The sequence below is a fragment of the Festucalex cinctus genome, chromosome 16, assembly GCF_051991245.1.
Source record: "Festucalex cinctus isolate MCC-2025b chromosome 16, RoL_Fcin_1.0, whole genome shotgun sequence".
NCBI classification, from domain to species: Eukaryota; Metazoa; Chordata; class Actinopteri; order Syngnathiformes; family Syngnathidae; genus Festucalex; species Festucalex cinctus.
This window is the reverse complement of record NC_135426.1, coordinates 13,627,815-13,647,922: the sequence shown is the minus strand read 5'-3', so window position 1 is coordinate 13,647,922 and position 20,108 is coordinate 13,627,815. Positions and strand designations below refer to the sequence as shown.

Sequence of the window (20,108 nt, the reverse complement as noted above, 5' to 3'; positions counted from 1 at the left end):
TGTGTTCTTAAAGAAGTGTCCAGAGAGAGTCAAACTGTTAATAGCGGATGATTGTGGGGATGCAGGTGAGAAAAGGGACATAGCAGACCTGTGGCCCTAAATTGGAATGTGCGGCTCGCTCACCTTGCACTCGCTGCAGCTTGGTGCGCCCAAACGCCATGGGCAGGTTGAGTGGAATGAAGTGCTCGTGGTTGCACACAGCCATCAGAAAGTCAAACTTCATTTCAGTCAGGATCTGCAGGAGACACGCATGCACATGAGTGCTCCGCGCATTCGCCGCGACAGATTGTGTGCCTGTGTACCTTGGGATCTTTGAAACTGAAGTGGCACATGTAGTGATTGATCAAACCAAAAGTAAATCCCCGGTTCATGAAGGTCAGACACCTCTGCAGGAAAAGCAGGCGCAAGAGCATGATGTGAAACTGCGCTCTGGATAAGGTTGGAATTAGCGTGCACACCTTGATAAAACCGGCCAAGCTCAGGTTGATGCAGCGGGCTTCCTCGGGGATCTCCGTGTGGCGAATGGTGATGTGAGGCATGATGGACAGCACCAGGGACTGAAGCGCCTGGTGGAAAGTGTCTGGAAAGCGCTGGGCCCGTGGCATCTGAAAGCACGTTGTCGTATATATTACATCAGATTGTTGATTTATCATTTATGGGATTAACAAAGTACCAACCTTCATGCGGTGATCCTCTTGCAGGTACTGGGCCATTGATTTGGCCATTGTTTCAAAGAAGAACCAAGAATACTGCAGATAAAAATGATAAAATGATTTAAATATGACAAAGGAATTCCTCATGGCCGTCTTCAAAGTGATTCTATTGGCAAGTGTGCCACCTGCTGTTCAGTGTTGCGACAACAACTAGCACCTTGAGCAGTTTATTGCTGGTGTTAAAATCCGCCGTCTGCTTTAAAATGGCTGTGACCGCCGTGGCCAGCACGTCGTGGGTATTTGCCGCGTTCCCGGACGCAGGGTTTTTGGATACAAACACATACTGTGAAGAAGGGAGAAAACATAAACATTTTGTGGCATACAGACTCTAAACGGTTGGGTCAAAAATAACCCAAATTGGGTCAAAAAGAGCCAATAATTGTTGATTCAAGTTGGTTAAAACCTACCAAACAACCCTTTTTTAAAAAAAAAAAAAAACAACTAAATTTTGGAGGGGACTGACCCAACATTTTAGGTTGTGCATGAAAAACAAAAAATTGAGTAAAAAATAACCCAAATCGGGTCAAAAAGGGACAGAACCAACGTTTTGGTTTACTTTTTAAATCAAAAAGTTGGGTCAAATAAATAACCCACCAAACTGTGGGGATTGACCCAATGTTTTGGGCGATTAATTTCCTTTGTAAACAAGTTGGTAAACCAAAAAATTGGGTCTAAAGAAGAACCCAAAACCCATTTTTTGGGGTTGTGTTGTATGTTATTCATTTGACCCAATGTTTTGATTTAAATGATTAACCCAAGCATTTGGGTCGGTCCCTTTTTGACCCAAATTGGGTTATTGTGGACCCAACTGTTTTAGCGTGTAAAAAGCCACATAGCAGCCATACCTTTACAAAAGAGCGCAGGTAGTTTTCTAGCCCTTCCTCATGACACCGAGATACTATATGTATGATAACACTGCAGGGACACAGAAAGGCATCGACTCATGATATTCAAATGCAAATAACGGACAGACACATTTCCCCCAAATAACCGATTAGCTGACCGGAGCGAGTTGACAGCAATCTCCTGGCCTTCCTTGGTGGCTGTCGAGAGAACGTCAAACAGCTGCATGAGCACAGTGGGCAGGAAGTGGACTATGACGTGCGTCTCCATGGCGTGTAGGCACTGAGTATGGAGGGATGAAAATAGAACCCAGAGCACGTTTCACAACATGTTTATCCGGAGTCTGACCTTCAGGTATCTGATCAACTCTGCCCGGTTGTCCCTCATTAGTTGGCAGTGCAGGAAGAACTTATGGAGATGAAGGTCCTGTGGATGAAACGGCGAACTACAGTAAACCATCAAATATACCCTAAAAAGAGTTGGGTGAAAAAATAACAGTTTGGGTTTATTTTAACACAATTAGTGGGTTAAAAAGGTACAAACTGACCCAAATATTTGGGTTATTCATGTAACCCAACACCCAAACGGTGCGGCATGTATCATGTCAATGGCTTCTATGTCCCCCTATTATACAAGTTTATCAGATCTGCACATAACTATTACTCAACCATGGGTTAACTAAATCCAACAATTTGGTTACTCTCATAAAAATTTGTCTCAAATAATGACTTATTGTAAACAATACAGGAATAGGGTTAACGTTTGAGCCATACTATCCAATAAATGGTTAATTTGCCCCAACAATTGAGTTACTCTCAGAAAAGTAAGCCAACAAAAACAACCCAATTGTTTTTAGAGTGCATGAAGAAGAAGCAAGTCTTTCACCTGAGCATATATCGTTGATACAACGCGGCTTCTCATTTTGAATAGCGGCTTTGCATTTTCCACCCACTTGATATCTGGCTGGGACTGTGTAGATGTTGACATTTTTAAGCAACAAGGAATTAACAAGAGGCCAAATGTGGTGATTGTGGTGTATTTTTTTTCCCACAAACCTTTTTGGTGTCCTGGCCCAGATATCCAGAAGGCAGGGTTGCAGCGACAGGTAGCTGGAGTTCTGTTGAGTGCATCCTGCCGTCTTTCAGCAGAGGCAACCAGGAGTAACCAACTGACAACAAACCGAGCAAAAAAAATGAAGAACAATGACTATAGGCATTGACTGCAAAATAATGTATTAAAAAAAAAAAACATACCCAGAGACTCCACAGCCTCTCTCTTCTTACTGCTGGTTTTGCTGCTAGATTCACAGCTGATATGGTAAAAGGTGAAGAGGATGTGGTGTCTCTCGTGCAAGTGGACAGGTAACTCCATCTTAACCTGTACGGTCCACAAGGGGGCAGCAAATTAGCAAAACAACATATAAATCAGTGTAAGTAGGTGCAGGGTGTGTGAGTACTGGGTCTTAAATTCCTAATCTACTTAATTTTTAGGCCATATGGGGGGCCTTCTGCCTTATCCTGACTAGCTCTTTCACTCTGTGCACGTGCGTGCGTGTTCACACTAAAACAGATTTGTTGGATAATCTCAGCGATAGCATGGCAGTCCCAAAGGGAATTTGAGGCTCAAAAATCCTTATTAATTATTCATAAAACAGTATCTCACCTCATCATAGAATTCTGGGCTTTGGTTGTGGTGCAAGACAGCTGCATAAGCGCTGCTGGTGAAGAGTGAGTCTCCTGGCTTTCCGTAAATGCACTGAAGCACAGAAATACATAGGAAAGGGAACTTACAACTAAATAACTACATTTACAAAAATGTAACTCTTACATGCTGCCTTGTACAATCATAGAAAAACTGCAAGACTGGAGTGGTGATAAGGGGTCTGATGGGAGGCCAGATTACCTGCTTGAGTATGAGGGCGGGGGCGTGGCTCCAGGTGCTGGCTTATATCTTATGTGCCAGTGTTTTCATACCATCATGGTGCAACATGAGGTCAAAAACAACTTGAACATTAGATGTCAATGGTCAAATTTGAACTTGTAAAAGGTGCACATTGAAAAACGGATTGTCCATGATTGATAAAGACAGGAAGTACAGTGTCTTCTGTCAGAGCACCGCACACATTCCACCCGAGGGCCTTGATCAAAAGCATCTAGGAATGTCTAGACGGGACGAGTACAAACAACAACCTGTTTTTTTTTTTTGTTGTTGTTTTTTTTCAAAGCTTGTAACTATCCTGTCTTAAGTGTTTTATTTACATGTATACATTATTTTTTTTAAGAAAATGGGATCTTATAGCTTAAAAAAAAAAAAAAAAAAAAAAAAAACTTGACGCTATTGGTTTTGGATTACGTACCCAAACCTTCGTTAAAAACAGCTGTCAGACCGAACTCAACAAAAACTGTTCCCCAGTGTGATTGGCATTGTGTATCATTCTTACCTTTTTCAACACCAAAGATTTTTTTTGTCATATGTTGTATGTAGCCCCACTATTGCATTTGTGGAATATAAACCAAGCAGCAAAATCCACCCGTTTTTATCCATGTCAGGGGGTGGCCATTTTAAAACTTGCTGAAAATGACAAATGACAGTTTCTCGGGTAACAACCAATCACAGATCACCTGTTTTTCGGCATTGGATCATGTGACATTAGCAAGATGACCCGTGATTGGTCACTACGTGAGACCTGAGCAACTGTGATGTTATTTTCAGTGGACGACTGTTATGTGCTGTGGTTGGATCCCAAAACGCAGACACAAATAAGATTTAACTCTTTATTCACACAACTTGACTACACGAAAAACAAGAGAATGTATCGAGAATCACAAGACGCCAAGCTCCCTCCCTTTGGACTGTGGAGATGCACAGAGGAAAAGAGGTAATAATCCAACAAAAACACACACTTCTCAGTTTGGCTTCAATAGACAGTGAATCAATCTCATTGGTTGTGGCTAGACATGTGGGTAACAGTACTGACATGGAATTATCTGGTTGGCTGTTGACCCAGTAAAGAGATGAAAGATTCTTGACATCACATAGCTCCTGACATCACATAGCTTAAAAACAGTTGAAACTAGATGCCGATTACAACAGTTCAAAACCGACACTTGACCTCACGGTCATGACCCAAACATGACCCCTGCATGATCTAGTCATAACAACAAGTGTCAAAATGGCCGCCTCCCGAGATATGTTAAAAGCAGGTGGATTTTGCTGCTTAATTAATATTCCACAAATGCATTGTGCCGTATTTAGATTAGGAGGCGTGCATATGACATACGTTTTTGTTTTGTCTTCCCCTTTAATAATCCAACAACAAAGCCAGCAAAGTTGTTTTTCGTGCCTCTCACCTTTAAAGGGGTTGCACCTTCTTCATCGGAATCCCGGAACTGTATGCAGACTGCAATGTTCCTAGCCTAGCAGATGTAAAGCATTCACATGCATCAACACATACACAAATACATCCTCACTGGGAATGTTCTTTGTGAGATGCAAACACCTTGGTGAAGCTTTTCTGGTTGTCATATTTGAGTTGCAGAGGGTAGACGTAGAGTTGGTTCTTGTAGGTGGTGAAGGGGTAGTTGTACTTGGCCTCCTCGGGCAGGAACTCCTCCACTTCCACGGATACACGCTCGCAGCTTTCTTCGAAGGGCTTCACAGGAATGTAAGCGGACGTCACCGTGTCTGGTCGGGGCGTATACAACATGTTTTGTGAGTTTACAGCAACCTTTCTTCCATCTCTCATATGTTTTTGTTTGCATACCAACGACGGGAATCGTGTACTCTTGGCACGTGTCACTATTTTTAAATCTCAAAGATTGGCGCATATTCTCTACCAGATGAGATCAGCTCAGTGTGAATGCATTAAGAGATCGGCGCATAATTACTGGTTAGCATGACTGTCGTCCACAACATGACGGATGGACACATTTTTTGGTTCAGACATTCCAATTTAACCACGTTCTGAGGCTCAAAAAAACAAAGCAGGGTTGAATAAAAATGCATTCTAAATAATGAAAACAATTTAAACAACTTCCCTCTCAAGACAAGCGATTGCACAATGTTGCTGTGTAAGAGAGAAAATAACACAACAGCAGTGCACTGGTGCCCCAACGTGTGATTCTTAGATAGTGTTGCACCATTCCGGGCAAGGGTGTGACAATAACCACTACTGACTTCAATACGCTCTTATCTGCGTAACCTTTCGATAAGCCTGTTCCTTGGATAGAAAACTGAGATATGCAGCATTTATGTGAGAAAGCAAAACATACTTGAAAAGTCAGGTGGGACACACTCAATGGTGACATTTAGTTGCCCAGGGATGGTCTGAATCTTGCTTTTCTCAGGTCTGAAACCAAGATGAGCATTCAAATAAATGAAGAAAAGAACACAAATGCATGGTGGGGGAAAAAAGAATTTCAGAGGCATAAAAGTTAAAACAGTTCGGGAGTGTCCGTGACTCACTTCCTGGTGTCAGCCAGCAGCTTGATGATGTCATCCGTGGAGATTTTTCCACTATCTTGGCGGTAAAGGGGAGAAAACTTGCCATCCATATCCAGGCTGCCTTGAGCATCCTTGAACACCTGCCTGGTGAGGTGACACGTGAAAGTCATTGACGGGCCTCATGTTCTTGGAATTTGGGAATTTGTTGCGGTCTTACTTAGCAGCCCAAGCAAATGGCATCCTGTACTGGCCCAGACGTTGACACGTCTGTTTAGCCGCCTTGAGGACCTTCTGAGCGGTCTGGGATGACATGGAGGTCAACCATACAAGCCAATCAGTGGTGAGTATATGTTAGGGATGTATCGATATCCAAACACAACAATACGATATCACAATACGATAATTATCACGATATTGTGGTGGGGTGGGGGTGGGGGTGGTTGGTGATATTTAAAATATATCACTATATTGTAAAATATATATATATATATATATATATATATATATATATATATATATATATATATATATATATATATATATATATATATATAAACCACCTACAATCTCTAATAACAATATTGAGGCACTTACTTGCTAATGCAAGCACACATTGATCACTTCACAAGCAAATTAGGTTCCCCTTCATGTGACAATTAGCATAGATTTTAAACATAGAAGGCCAAAACATCCCTAATGAAAATTAAATTGCACTAATAAACTACCCACTAGAGGGTGCTAGAACTGCCCAAATGGAAATAAACATGACTTTTTGAACAAATGTGTTCCTTTTAAATATTGTGAACATGACTACGACGACGATAGTGTGGCAGTTTTAATATCACAATATCACGATATTGCCCTTATCGTTACATCCCTAGTATACATATATAAAATTAAATGTACAAAGACCTTGTTCATATCAGAAGTCTTCATGTATGGTTCGGCACAATTGGTGATACCATTTTGCAACACCTTCTCCACGCGGGCCACCAGAAAGATATCAGCATGGGGGTTGGTTACGGAAAAAATTGCCTGCCGTAGAAAAGAAGACTGAATGGGAAATCTGAGGTGGACTGTTACGAGTTTCAGGTTCATCTTGAACTACTGTCACTGATAAAAGATTACAGGCATGTATGTACCTGTGTAGGGGAATGCAGCAGAGCCTCGGACACTCTCTGAAGAACAGGCAGGCAGTCCCCCTTTCCGGAGTCGCCGCTCATTAAAGACCTGCCTCCTCCTCCGCTACCTCCCTCGGAGTCTGAGCAAGGCGAGAGCTGGCCCGCCGTGTCGGTCAGCATCTCCTTCACGCAGGGCGGGTTGAGATCCACGGGGAAGTCGGCAGAGATCTTACAATTTTTGGAAATGTCAAAAAGCGCCAGGCTTATGAAGAAGGGCTCCACCTGCGAATAATAATAATTCGTAATGAATTCACACATTTATAATGAGGGGCCTAGTAACATAAGAGTGATGGCGTACGTTGGTAAGGACGCCGTCGCCCTTTTCACTGACGCAGCCCTGGAGACTGAAGGTGAGATCGTGGCAGCCAACCACGATACGGCGGCCGAAGCGCTCCTCAAATGGCTTCACGTCCGGTTCGATGCCGGAGAAGTCAAGCCTCTGTGGAGTGGATGAGAAAAGATCACATGGTCATACGATCAATACATGAATAAATGAATACAAAATGGCACAAGCATTCTCGCGACCTGGGTCTCAGGGTCCAGAGAGAAAAGCTTCTGCCTGCCTTCGTTGCGGTTCATCTTATTGAGTTGGTCTGTTTCCCTTGCATACTACACACAAAGGTTGAGAGGTGTTATTCTTTACTTATGCCGTAAAACAAAATGGAGCAGCTCTGGGATCTGTTTCATTTAAAGCAGCACAATATCTGTACCTTTGTGAGTTCAGGTTGTAGGTTCCTGCTCAGACCTTCTGGCTGGCTCTCTCTTTTACCTTGGTTGGTTGTGTCATCATCTGATTGGATAGTACAGAATCATTAATGACATAGATTACATAACATTTCATTATTTCATGAAACATGAAAAGTGCCTTGATAAGGCTTGTTTGCATTATTTTTGTAATCTGACCTATCCTCCTGACTACCAGCAATCCAAATTTGTCCTCTGTTGTGGACCTTTTTAAACCTGAACATCTCCCACCCAGTGCATACGATTGAATTAACTCATTTTGTGCTCTATAGAAACATCCAGAGCTTTCCAATAATACCAAATGTGTAGGGGTGGGGCTTTGCTACCTTTGATTGCATCATAAAAGAAAATGTCTTCCCTCAGTGCAAGAACTTTTTAGGGAAGAGGAAAAGTAAGTGTATAACACTTTTTATTGAACAAATTTAGGCTTTAAATGTTGTTAGCATGTTTTCTATAAGACTCTTAAGAACACATTAAAGTCATTTTGGAATTATTTTAACTGTATTTGAGCCTAGCATTTACGTTTTAAAATATGTCCTCTGTAGTGGACACATCATAGCTTAAAAATAAAAACTGTTTTTTTTTTTTCAAAAATGTTCTTTTGCAGTATTCCAATTACTTCACAAAGATTTGGGAATATCAAAATGAACATGATAGGACAATATTTTTTTCCCTGGTAGTCAGGAGGATATGATACTTGTTTGGTAAAATTTTGTGAAGTTGTTGTATTGACTGCTTTTCCTACAGTCTGTTGTATGTGCCCCCACTAGTCTAAACTCGACATTCTGATAAATATTGCATTTATGGAATATGAATAATCTAGCAAAATCCACCATTTTTCATCCATCTGTGGGGACAGCCATTTTGTCCACTTGCTGTCAAAATGGCCGCCACATCAGATGGCTAAAACGGGTGGCTATAGCTACTTTATTCATATTCCATTAAGACAATAATAATCATAATACCATGTTTAGACTCGAGGAGCTGCATAGAACATATTACTGTAAAGAAATTGTTTGGGTTGACACCTCTTTTAACAACTTTAAATGAATTAGATAAAATAAATTGGCTTCAAGACTGCTCAGCACTAATATTTTTGTGTTTTATTCGTCTCACCCAAAGAGCCGTCCAAGGACTCCCCTCCGTTCCTCCTCTCCTGGCAAGCCTCGGTGCTGTTCTGCAGGGCCTGTTTGAGAGTGGCCACCCACTCCTCCATCTCTGATTCGCTGTCGGCCGCCAGAAAGTGGCTGTAGCGGTCCTGCATCTTCAGCTCAAAACCGTTCCGCCGCATTTTAGGGCTCTGAAGATTGGGGGGAGAGATTTATAGACTTTCACAAGCTCATATTATCGATGAACAGCTAAAACGAAAGATGGGGGTTTTAATCCACGTGTGTGGGAATAAATTACAAGCTTTCACATCAGAGCCATTAGCCGGAATGAGTCTCCTCCCATTCATCTTGTGAGTAGCCTCATCTCACAAAAAGCTTTCTGGCAGCAGGCAACACGTGTGGCATGATGAGAAGCAAACTGAACGGCCCTTGTTTTAAAATAGAAAATTTACCATATACTGCAGTCTTAAATCTCAATGACTCATTTAATGCTCCATCTACCTGAATGACATCAATGCATGAGTCCAGATAGATGGAGCCTTTGGTTTCCTTGCAGTGTTTCTCATCCTTGTACGAGTTGAGGATGTAGGAACCGTCCGGGAGCTGGGACAGGTAGAAGTACCTCCTCTTGAACACCTGCAATGACGACGATTGCATGGGAAGGTCTGTTATCATCTTGTGTGCGAATGGTGGCGGTGACTCACCTTCATGGAGACAGACAGGCTGCTGTTAATGTTGGCTTTCTGAAGCCAGCCCTGCTTCATGATGCCGCCCCTCTGGGAGCACAGAGACGATGTGTCCTGAAGCAAACAAACATACGATCATTCATTACACTTTGATGTTGAATTTCAATATTGTTTTTCTTATACGATCAGGAGCTAGAGCAAGGGTGTCAAACATACGGCCCGCGGGCCGGATCAGGCCCACAAAGGGGTTTAATCCGGCCCGTGAGACAACTTGTAAAGTTAAAAAAAATAAAAATAAATTGTAATGTCGGACCAATTAATCAGCCAGCCACAATCAAATATATAAATTTGTAATTTCACAAGTAGTCCTCAGATGAGCAATGTAACTTGTACATAGAATCGCCCTGGAAGTCATTATTTTACACACAACTTAAAGTTATGGTTTGTTTCAAAAAAAAATTTTTTTTCTTAAATCATAGACCAACATAAACGTGTTAAATACGACAAATTTGATTACTGGTAACACAAATACATATGACAGGGATTAATGTCTTTATAGCTGTGCCACACAATGCATTCTGGGAGCTATATATATGCAAAACAGGTAGATTTAACACGTCCGGAACTCATACAGGCAAAGTGTTGCTGCATTTCATTTGCATTTGTGGTATTTTTTTAAACAATAGATTACAGTTGAGCTCCGTAATTTAGGGCTGGCGCAAAAATCTCAAAAATCTGCGTATAATTGACGGCAATTGTTTTTAAGTTATTCGGCCCACTTAGTAATATATTTTCCACCAGCAGGCCCCTGAGCTAATATGAGTTTTACACCCCTGAACTAGAGACTAGAAATTAGAATATCAGAAAATTGCTAGTAATTTCATGCAATTTTAAGGAATTATGCTATATTGGGATATCTTTTTTTTTTTTTTTTTTTTTTTTTTTTTATTATCTGTCTTTGTTATTTTGGGGAACTTTTATGTATCAAAAACAGTATTGGTATTGGTACCGGTGACTTCTCATCGGTATAAAAACATGTGGTAACAAACATCTCTAATTTTCATTAATGAAATAAATTAAAATGAAAATGTTTTTTACAAAAACTAAAATTATCTGAAACTACATCCTATTATTAGAAAAGTAACTCACTATAATTACAGCGAAAATATCATTCGTTTTCATCTATTTCAATAACATAAATGATCTTATGGGGATCATTTTAAATGTATTTATTCCAGCATTGCTGTATGTCCGTATAGAAGAAGGAAGATCAAATAGTCATTTGAGAATTAAGTGACTTTTTTTTTTTTTATCTGACAAACAAATATTTAAATTATATTTAATATTAAAAAAATAAAGCTAACTCTAAAATAAAAAAAAAAGTCAAACTGCAGCATTAGAAAAACTAATACAATCTGCTCTAAAAATGATTCAAAATGAATTAAAAAAAAATCAAATTTAAAACTAGCTTTAAGTATATAGTTTATAGAGCCATCTGCGTATCCACCTTGGCATCCCCTTGACAGAGCATCATTTATTTTCTCCAATTTAAACCCCTTCGCCGTTTGAATCCACGCACATCTGGCCAGAGGACAACAGGAGGAGGATCAATAAGAGGAGCTATTTATAGAACGTTAACGAGAGGGCTTCTGGTTTTATGGCCCTGTGTGATTGCGTTGCTTCCTGGACTCGAAGACCACACATCAGCGAAAAAGCTCGTGTTTGTAATATGTGCGTGATGGATTGAAAGCTTGGTGACCCCTTCATACCTCGTCTTTGGCGTCTTCATCGACCTCGAACACGTGAGCCGCTAGCTTGTCTGCCTTCAAGCCTTTGCTATGGGAAGATAGACGAGAGGGGGAGATTTATGAGAAGGAGCTATCTGCTTTCATTCTACTTGACTGCAAACTATGTTACCTCGGTAACATACGGAAGTCGCCAGAATAGGCCTCGTATTTGTAGTTGATGACATGCCAGTCGGTCTTGTACATGTTGATGCACTGCCAGGCACACAAACAAACACACACACATAATAACAAGAGCACGCCAGTGCGGGAAAATTCTGTCCTCTGACTCTGACTCACGGGCCTGGACTAAATTTGAGTTGTATCTGGGACATTGTTGAAAAAGGGCTCCATTGCACATGTTGGGAAACCTCACCTAAGGCAGCCTTAATAACTTTTAGTCAAACAGATGACAAGGAAACATGGATCTGTTTAGCAGAAACTGGCAGAAGTCTGCTAAAACAAAAATCACACCTCCTAAAATCCTGCCCCACATGACTAATAAACCGTCGCTAATGCTGAATGTTGGCCTTAAATCCCATTCTTGAAACTGAAGCAATGTTCTTCTACTTCCTGACCTTTAACTACCACACATTTTACGAGTTAGCATTGTAGTACCTTTTTGGCAAACAGGCTCCTGGCTTCCCGCTCTGCATTCTGGGGCACTAAGGGGACCACGGTCCGCCTCTGTCGGGATACCTGGGACTCCTGCATGTGAGTACGCGCACACACGGTGAGAAGCGAAGCCAAAAAAACTGGTAGAATACATACTAACGTCACAAGATTGTCTCAGGGTTAAATCAGTTCTCTAAATAAATCAAAACACATGTGCTGTCTGGCTGGGTTTGCATCGGTGCTTATTAGGGGTGTGAATTGCCTAGTACCTGACGATTCGATTCGTATCACGATTCACAGGTCACGATTCGATTCGATACCGATTAATCCCGATACGAATTTATAAGTCGATTGTTGCGATTTTTTTTCATTCAAATTTAGAAAATACTAATCAGTAAGCTTGTAGAGTGTAAGATTTATATGAAAATGTATTATTTATTTATCTGAAATTTCAGTCTTACAGAGGTTGTAATTTGTTTCATGTTTGAACAGCATTGAAATAAAATATTAAGGCTTAATGTTCCATTCATATAACATTCTTCCATGCTTAAGGTGTGAATCCTAAAAAAAAAAAAAAAAAAAAAAAAAAAAAAAAAACAAAAAAAAAAAAAACGATTTTGCCGATTATTGAATCGATTCGAGAATCGCGCGATGTAGTATCGCGATATATCGCCGAATCGATTTTTTTTAACACCCCTAGTGCTTATTATAGAGAAAGTTTGGAAAAATCTTGCCTCAAAAAGGAAACTGTATTTTTGTTGTTAGCATTGGAGCAAAAAACTTCATTGGTAGACTCAATACTTGCACAATTGTGCACTGTGGATCCAAAACTTTATTATGAATGGAAATGCACTTTCCATACAGAGGATGATCATTTATCCAGTTCATGACAGTTTTTGGAGTGCATCACTACAAAGTCAGGCGGTTGGTTGCCAATTGCCATCCCCCTTTTGTATCAGCCAACCAGCTCCCAGTCCTCTCCCCTGCAGTCATTTTCATCTGATTTACAAGATTGCACCTCATCTAATCTCAGAGAAACATAACATCACCGAAACATCGTCGACAGGGCAGAGCAGCAGGTCTCGTTGAGGGTCGCTGTGGATCTGAGCCTTTCTCTGGAACACCACGGCCTCGTAGTCCAAAGGCTCGATGAACTTGGGCTGCTCCTGAGATGGGGAAAGAAGATTCAAGCAAGACAGTTGTGTTGCTATCTGGAGTCCAGACAATGTTCCATGATATTATAACTTCCACTTTTTTGAGTTTCCGAAGTAAGTGAGGCTCAATTGTCCATGCTAGTCTAACCATCTTGGCTGAAAGTTAACAGCTGAAAACATTTCCACCATACATTTGGTTGCAAAGTTTAGACAGTCATGCTCAAAAAGCCAAACGCTTCCACGCCTTTTCACATGTGAGCCCGGCCACATGTAAGCAACGTTTACAGCAAGAGTCTGCTGAGGTCGGCGCACACGCTTGGGCCCAAAAGCAGCAGTTCTCCTTCCTGTCATGTGCAATGAGCTCAACCGCAGAGCCACAAGTCACGGGCCAGCTTTGAGCAGCACCAGCAGGCCGGATCATGTTACACACAAGAAGCGGACAGGGGGGAGGGCGAGGCGGTCAAAAAAAAGACTTTTCTACTTTTACTTGAATATTTTGAAATAAGCGGAATATAAGAACTGTCTTCTAAAGGACACAGTCCTTCCTTGCACAGGGTTTGAAAACGATACTGGTGAGGTTTCCGGAGGGCGGCAACATGCTGTGTTCATGCAAGCAAGCAGATGAGCACACCAAACAGACCTCCACCACAACGACAAGTCCAATAGTGTGCCCAATAGCAGCAGCGACAAAGTCCTGAGATATTTCAAACACACTTCATACAATGAATCTCATTGTGCACACATTATGTACATGTGTATCCAATGAATGTAATGATTGTTGTTAATGTTCCATCTTATTTTTGCCACATTGTATGTTTATAGACAAACAACATACAAATGGCATGTTTAAGTGTGCAGTTCTGGATGGGACTGGAAATTGGACCATTCATTTTGTGTGTATGGTGCTCATCGCGAATGCAGCGACTGCTTGTTTATGAGCTAGCTTATAAGCAAACTTAGCGAACGTGTGTGACGTCATCCATGCTGTGATCACGTCTCTGATCAACTGCTGAAAGGAGACTGATTCTGTCCTCTTTCATCTAAAAACTGCTTCAAACATCAAAGCGGATGTAGGGATGGAAGAATGTTGATTTTTTTGTGATTGTATTGGTGTTAATGTTTTATGTTGTGTTTTTTTTTTTGTGTTCTGTAAAGCGCTTTGTGACAGTTCAGGCTGTTTGAAAGCGCTATATAAATAAACTTGAGTTGAGTTGAGTTGAGTATAGCAACATGCCACTAAAAAGTCCTTGAGAGGCACCAAAAGTGGACATTGACGAACCCACAGGAAGTCCGCTTGAGGGAATTCCCACAAAATCTCCTCAAAACAGCATGTCAAATCAAATCTAACAATACAATAAGCAATACCTTATGACACCCTATTAAGCAATTTCAAGCTGATCACTTCTCAAAGTAAATGATGCAAGTGCTTTTGACACAGTGGAACTAAATCCACACATACAACCACAGTGCTGGGTCAGCAGGGTTCTTCTACAATTGCCTCAAACCACTGACCGCCTAATCCCCTCATGACTGCAGGCAGCTATGGCTGCTATTAACACATGAAAAAAACACATGAATGAATGAGGGCATGGTTGCACTGTGCTTCACTGCACCATGTGGCTGAGTCCATCAGAAATGACGAGGCGAGAATGCCCTGTCCAACTGACAGACAAAAGGAGCTGCGGAAGATTGAGGACATTGTGCTTTCAACGCACTTTTAGCAATGCAAACATAATACTGTAGTCCCTTTTTCCGTCTATTTTGATGGTACTTGAAAGCAAATTTGATTTCAACCTCAGCAAGAACAGACAAAAACACGTGCATGTGGTTCTGCGAGAGGATGTTTCTTACTCTTAGTATAATAAAGCATATTAGCTTTGCAAGAAAAAAAAACAACAAAAAATCTCCGAGTCCTTACTCACCACCGAGTCCACTGAGCTCCTCACCGCCTCCGACACGCTCTGTCGGACTTCGGCCGCCGTCCCGGGTTTGCTCAGCCGCTTGGTGAATTTCCGAACCTCAGACATAGCGTTCCCAAAAAGACTTCGAGATGTATATATCCACAACGCGTTCCCGGCGGCCAGATGTGGGCCGCGTTTGGAGGGGGGGGGGGGGGGGGGGGGCAGCCAACCAGCCAGCCAGCGCCAGCGGTTTGACGTCGCGAGGCGGGGCGGACGCTTCTCGTGATGCTGATGAGAGGAGGCCAAAGGGGAGTGACAAAGCGAGATGCTTTGCTCTCGCTCACTTCCGGGTCTCGTGACACGCACTTCTGGTCGTCACTGCCAAATCTATCGATATACAAGAGATGATTGACAAAACAATGAACAAACAGATTTACTAAGCGACGACTCTAAAGCGTCGAAAATATGTTGGGTTTTCAATAACAATAAATATTTCCATGGATATTCTCTTGCTGCCCTCTAGTGGTTGTTATTGTGCACTGCAAGTAATTCCATCTCTGTCCTACCCGACAAAGTTAGCGGTATTAAAAAAATAAAATAAAAAATAAAAAATCACTCATGTAGTTTACCTAAAATTAAAAAATTCACTCACTAATGTATTTTATGTGAAATCTGAACATTCTCTATTAATTAAAATTGTTCAATTGTATGACTGATGTTGAATTTTCTGCTATCTTGCGAATTTTATTCATGTGTCTCTATATGGTGGATGGATGATCGTTCATGGGACACAAACATACAGTCTGATTGTAACACGATACATTGAATTTAAAGGCAATCAACTCTTGCTCACTGTTTATTTAGTACATAAGGAGAACAAAGGGCAACTATGCAGTATAAACGCATTAACAAAAATGCAATCAAATTCAATACAAATATATTCAAAAAGCCATCATCCTGAAAGATTTTAATCATGTATCAATCAATGTATGTTAACCCCAGGTCAGATAGGATCATCCCTAGGAATTGTAATTGGTAAATTCCTTCAGAGCCCATTTTTTTACTTCAATTTCCTCTCGCAATTTGCCATACTCCTCAGCCAGGGCCTCAAATTCCTTGCCTAAGATCTCAAAGGAGGACAACTTTGACTCCACAGACTGTTTCTCTGCCTGGCAGGCTCTCAGCTCTGACTCCAGATTTTTTCTGCAATTCAGACAATAATAAATTTCAAAAAAAAGAAAAGTAAATGTTTTTCAAAAGCAGGCTGTTGTATGCAAAACTCAAACATCACAAAATTCCTCTTACCTTATTTCTTTGTGGGTAGAAATTGAGTCGGTTGTATATGTTTCCAGCTTTATCGCCACCATCTCAGCCCTGAAGGAATAAACAGACTAATATTTAAAAAAATAAAAAATAAAAAATACTAATATTTAAAAAAAAATATATATATATAGGAAAACACACAGATACATGTATTAAGAGATAAACTCCTCACTTGATTTTTTGCATGACTAATTCGCATTTGCCTTCAAAGTAGTCCAACTTCTTCTTGTCCAAATCAGCCTGGATCGTCAAGCGGTTGTCTAGGATGAAAGACTGAAGGAGCTGGACACACTTTGTCATCTCCTGCAGGGGGGTGGGGGGGTTCAATTGCGCTCTTTTCAAACTACATGCAGTGAGTGAAAATATGTAAATAACACACATGTACTGTATGCATCTTACTGAAAGGTACAGCTGTGTCTGCCTCTGGAGGAGCACTTTCTTTTCCCGTGAGCTTTCCTTCAGAGCTTCAACCTTTTTTTTGTCTTCATCCAGTTGTGCAGACAGATGAGACAACTTGCACCTCTTCAGAGATTCACTCTCATTCTCTATTTATTAAAAAAAAAGAAAAACAAACTTAACAACTACACAAGAACATGATAACACATAATGTATTTGTGTGTGAAAAGGAAGCAAACCCCATTCAGGTTGATAGTAGGAGAGCAAACTAAAGCATTTTTTCTTGAGGTGTTTCTCCAGCACTCCAGGTAACATCTGTTTCATTTTTTGTATATTCTGTGAATTACAAGCAACAATGGCACAAGGCAAATGACACATTAAAAAAAAAAAAAAAAAAAAACTGTTCACTAAATGTGTTGTGATCACATACATTCTCAGAAGGCATGAGCTCCATGACATCTTGGGGGGTCAAACCCAGAATGGAGGGCTGATCCTTTTTGGTGGTGTTGCTAGGGTCCAGCTTTCTTGCGCACTTGGCCACAAGAAGGCATTTCTCCATTGTTTCGTAAAACTGGGATCATGTCAAAAAGTGGACAAATTAACTGCACATAAGAACCCAGCAGGAATTGACTCACAGAAGTTTGTCCAAATCTAGGATGTCTGTACCATGTTCTCATCAGGTGGTACAGCGGCATGATGCTTCCTGACCCTGTGCTCCTGAATCATCTCCTGCAGCGCTCTGTGGAGGCTCTCAGACTGCAGCCAGATGCGCCGCTGGCTCAGTAGTTTCTGCTCAGACTGATGGAAAAAAAACAACACAAACTACGAGAAGGTCATAAACTAACACTTCATGAGCTGAAGATATTGCAACGTATTTTACTCTATAAGTGATTGTTTATACCGTCTCTAATTCAGTTTTCAGTGAGGTAGTGAGTCCAGTTTTGTCCACATGATGAGCCAGACAGGTCAAGAGTTTACAGAATTGGGGGTTCTGCCTCAGATCCTCTTCCGTCATGTCACATAGTGGAAACGAGGCCAAAACTGTGCGGGAGTCCAACGACATACATCTTTGTTAGTAAAAACGTCACAATCGCATTTTACAACTACGACTTGTTTCTCACCCTGCTGATACACTCTGTCTTCGTTTCCAAGCACCAATCCACCAATGGACCCGGGTTCAGCAGTCATTTTTGGCTGAGATTAATTTATGTTCTTCCAGTCTGAAGTGAAGCGAAATAACTTCCTGACTCAAGGAGCGCGCGTGAGGGACGCCATGTTATTGGCCAAATAGAGACACGTGGTACAATCCGCTTGTGAAAACTGCTTGCCTCTCGCGAGAAAACGCGATAACACAACATTGACACGTGTGAAGTGTTTTTATTTTCAATTTTTAATTATTATTCTTTATTCAGAAGTAAAGTACAGAAAAAAAATCTTGTATACAACATCGCACATATAATACATGCCACAGGGTATGTACATAAGTCACGTACAGTGTTTAAAGTTTGGTATTTGGTTCGTGTACTGTATTTTTTTTTAAAGGTTTATTTTATTTTATATTTTTTGACAGTATACAAATTGGCAATTCTGTAAAAACATAAAAATAAAAATGAAAAAAATCTTGTTAATGTAACACTCAGACATTCCAGTGCAATGTCACATCATAACTGCAATTGCAGATAATCTTAAAATAAAAAATAAACTGAAAAAAATGACAGACTTCAACTAAACAAACTAGAAAATAGTTTCAAATCGTTTGACCACCTCTTATTGTTTGCAAATTTAAGGGACTCTATGTAATTACTAATATCAACCAAAAATACTTTAAAGCATGCATTAAATTTGAGAAATTTGGCTTTGTGGATATGAAATTTCGCTAATAAAATAAAAAGACCATGACTATTACAAACAGCTGTATATTTGTTTGCAAACCAAGTAATAATGCTTTTACCCTCAATCTTTCAGAAAGAAAGAAAAATAACTTTTCCAAGTTGTGACTTATGAGGTTTCGGCCCGTCGCCAGTGAAATCTTTTCCACTGCATGTCTGTCATGTGTTCTTCAGTGTCAGTGAGGTCTTGCCCCTCAGGCATGAGTTTCGTCACAGCTGCTTCCTTACATTAGTCTCTTTCCATATCTGGTCTGCTTGGTGCCGCATTTATGGTGCTACTGTATGTGTAACCATACCTTGCCTAAACAACATATTGAGTCATAGGCGTTTCTAGCCCATTTTTAGGAGGTGGTAGAGCACCTGAATGCAGCTTTGAGCATGCAATCTGCACAGAACAGTGCAATACACGAACTTCAAATTATATACAGTTGTGCTGTAAGTATATGGTTTAAACCAGTGAACAAATGTGGAACATTTCTATAACAAAACACGACTATTATCATTGCGATTAATACCCCCCGCATAGCTAATTGTTTGTTGTTAGCTAAGGGTTAGGGTTAGGTCTCGGAAATGTTTCAGGTGGTCTGAGACAGCAAACCCTGACCTTTGTTGCAACTGGATTAAGAGAAGCTCCGCATGTACATATTTTAATAAAAAGCAGAGGTGCTGTAACTGGCAAGCTAATGTGTGGATACCCATCATCATTTGCGGCCCAACTTGCATTGGCTCAAGTCTACTTGAGATGTGAATTATTTTCAAGGTTTTGTTATCAGGGGATGTTAATATGTGTCAAAGGTGGGCCTGTGAAGCCCTTTCATACTTTTTTTTTTTTCTTAATCGTCTTTTAGTAATTTTAGAAACATACCTTTATTTCTTTACTTTAATTTTAAATGATTTTCAAGTCTTCTATTAATGTGTTTAAATGTGCTTTTATTTTCCTCTGCTTTGCTACTGAATGTCAATAGCTACTGTGTTTGTAAATGCTTTTAGGTGTTGTGTCTGCTTTTGTGAAGCACATTATGTATGGAATTTGAGGTAAATAAAGCTGCCTTACTTTGTGATTCTGGGCTATACATATATATATATATATATATATATATATACATATACATATATATACATATATATGTGTATATATATCCATCCATCCATCCATTTTCTTGACCGCTTATTCCTCACAAGGGTCGCTGGCGCCTATCTCAGCTGGCCCTGGGCAGTAGGCAGGGGACACCCTGGACTGGTTGCCAGCCAATATATATATATATATATATATATATATATATATATATATATATATATATATATATATATATATATATATATATAT

At 40.5% G+C, this 20,108-nt stretch overlaps 2 protein-coding genes across 4 annotated transcripts in view; both read right to left on the bottom strand.

Moving 5' to 3' along the window:
- Positions 1–15,379, bottom strand: part of dock11 (dedicator of cytokinesis 11) — a 30,092-nt gene extending 14,713 nt beyond the window's left edge. For both annotated transcript variants that reach the window (XM_077499680.1, XM_077499681.1), the window contains exons 1-30: positions 15,195–15,379; positions 13,168–13,284; positions 12,122–12,211; positions 11,637–11,719; positions 11,489–11,555; positions 9,738–9,833; positions 9,535–9,669; positions 9,041–9,224; positions 7,891–7,970; positions 7,706–7,789; positions 7,479–7,619; positions 7,142–7,402; positions 6,912–7,034; positions 6,217–6,299; positions 6,021–6,143; positions 5,828–5,904; positions 5,056–5,240; positions 4,907–4,972; positions 3,219–3,311; positions 2,810–2,933; positions 2,612–2,724; positions 2,442–2,525; positions 1,905–1,982; positions 1,717–1,838; positions 1,559–1,628; positions 871–996; positions 678–749; positions 459–605; positions 303–386; positions 124–235 (exon numbers count right to left, since the gene is read on the bottom strand). In XM_077499680.1, the coding sequence (XP_077355806.1) occupies positions 124–235; positions 303–386; positions 459–605; positions 678–749; positions 871–996; positions 1,559–1,628; positions 1,717–1,838; positions 1,905–1,982; positions 2,442–2,525; positions 2,612–2,724; positions 2,810–2,933; positions 3,219–3,311; positions 4,907–4,972; positions 5,056–5,240; positions 5,828–5,904; positions 6,021–6,143; positions 6,217–6,299; positions 6,912–7,034; positions 7,142–7,402; positions 7,479–7,619; positions 7,706–7,789; positions 7,891–7,970; positions 9,041–9,224; positions 9,535–9,669; positions 9,738–9,833; positions 11,489–11,555; positions 11,637–11,719; positions 12,122–12,211; positions 13,168–13,284; positions 15,195–15,299 (3,325 nt within the window). In that variant the 5' untranslated portion in view covers positions 15,300–15,379. The remainder of the gene's footprint in view (positions 1–123; positions 236–302; positions 387–458; positions 606–677; positions 750–870; positions 997–1,558; positions 1,629–1,716; positions 1,839–1,904; positions 1,983–2,441; positions 2,526–2,611; positions 2,725–2,809; positions 2,934–3,218; positions 3,312–4,906; positions 4,973–5,055; positions 5,241–5,827; positions 5,905–6,020; positions 6,144–6,216; positions 6,300–6,911; positions 7,035–7,141; positions 7,403–7,478; positions 7,620–7,705; positions 7,790–7,890; positions 7,971–9,040; positions 9,225–9,534; positions 9,670–9,737; positions 9,834–11,488; positions 11,556–11,636; positions 11,720–12,121; positions 12,212–13,167; positions 13,285–15,194) is intronic.
- Positions 15,380–16,016: 637 nt separating this feature from the next.
- Positions 16,017–18,180, bottom strand: haus4 (HAUS augmin-like complex, subunit 4). Of its 2 annotated transcripts, none has more exons than XM_077500332.1 (9): positions 18,014–18,180; positions 17,794–17,933; positions 17,559–17,714; positions 17,323–17,463; positions 17,132–17,228; positions 16,896–17,041; positions 16,669–16,799; positions 16,479–16,547; positions 16,017–16,376 (listed from the first exon to the last, which is right to left on the bottom strand). In XM_077500332.1, the coding sequence occupies exons 1-9, from the start codon at positions 18,078–18,080 to the stop codon at positions 16,193–16,195; spliced, it is 1,131 nt and encodes a 376-aa protein (XP_077356458.1). In that variant the 5' UTR covers positions 18,081–18,180; the 3' UTR covers positions 16,017–16,192. The 2 variants fall into 2 exon arrangements, with proteins under 2 accessions (XP_077356458.1, XP_077356459.1); XM_077500333.1 differs by having other exon boundaries at positions 17,559–17,690.
- Positions 18,181–20,108: the final 1,928 nt, after the last annotated feature.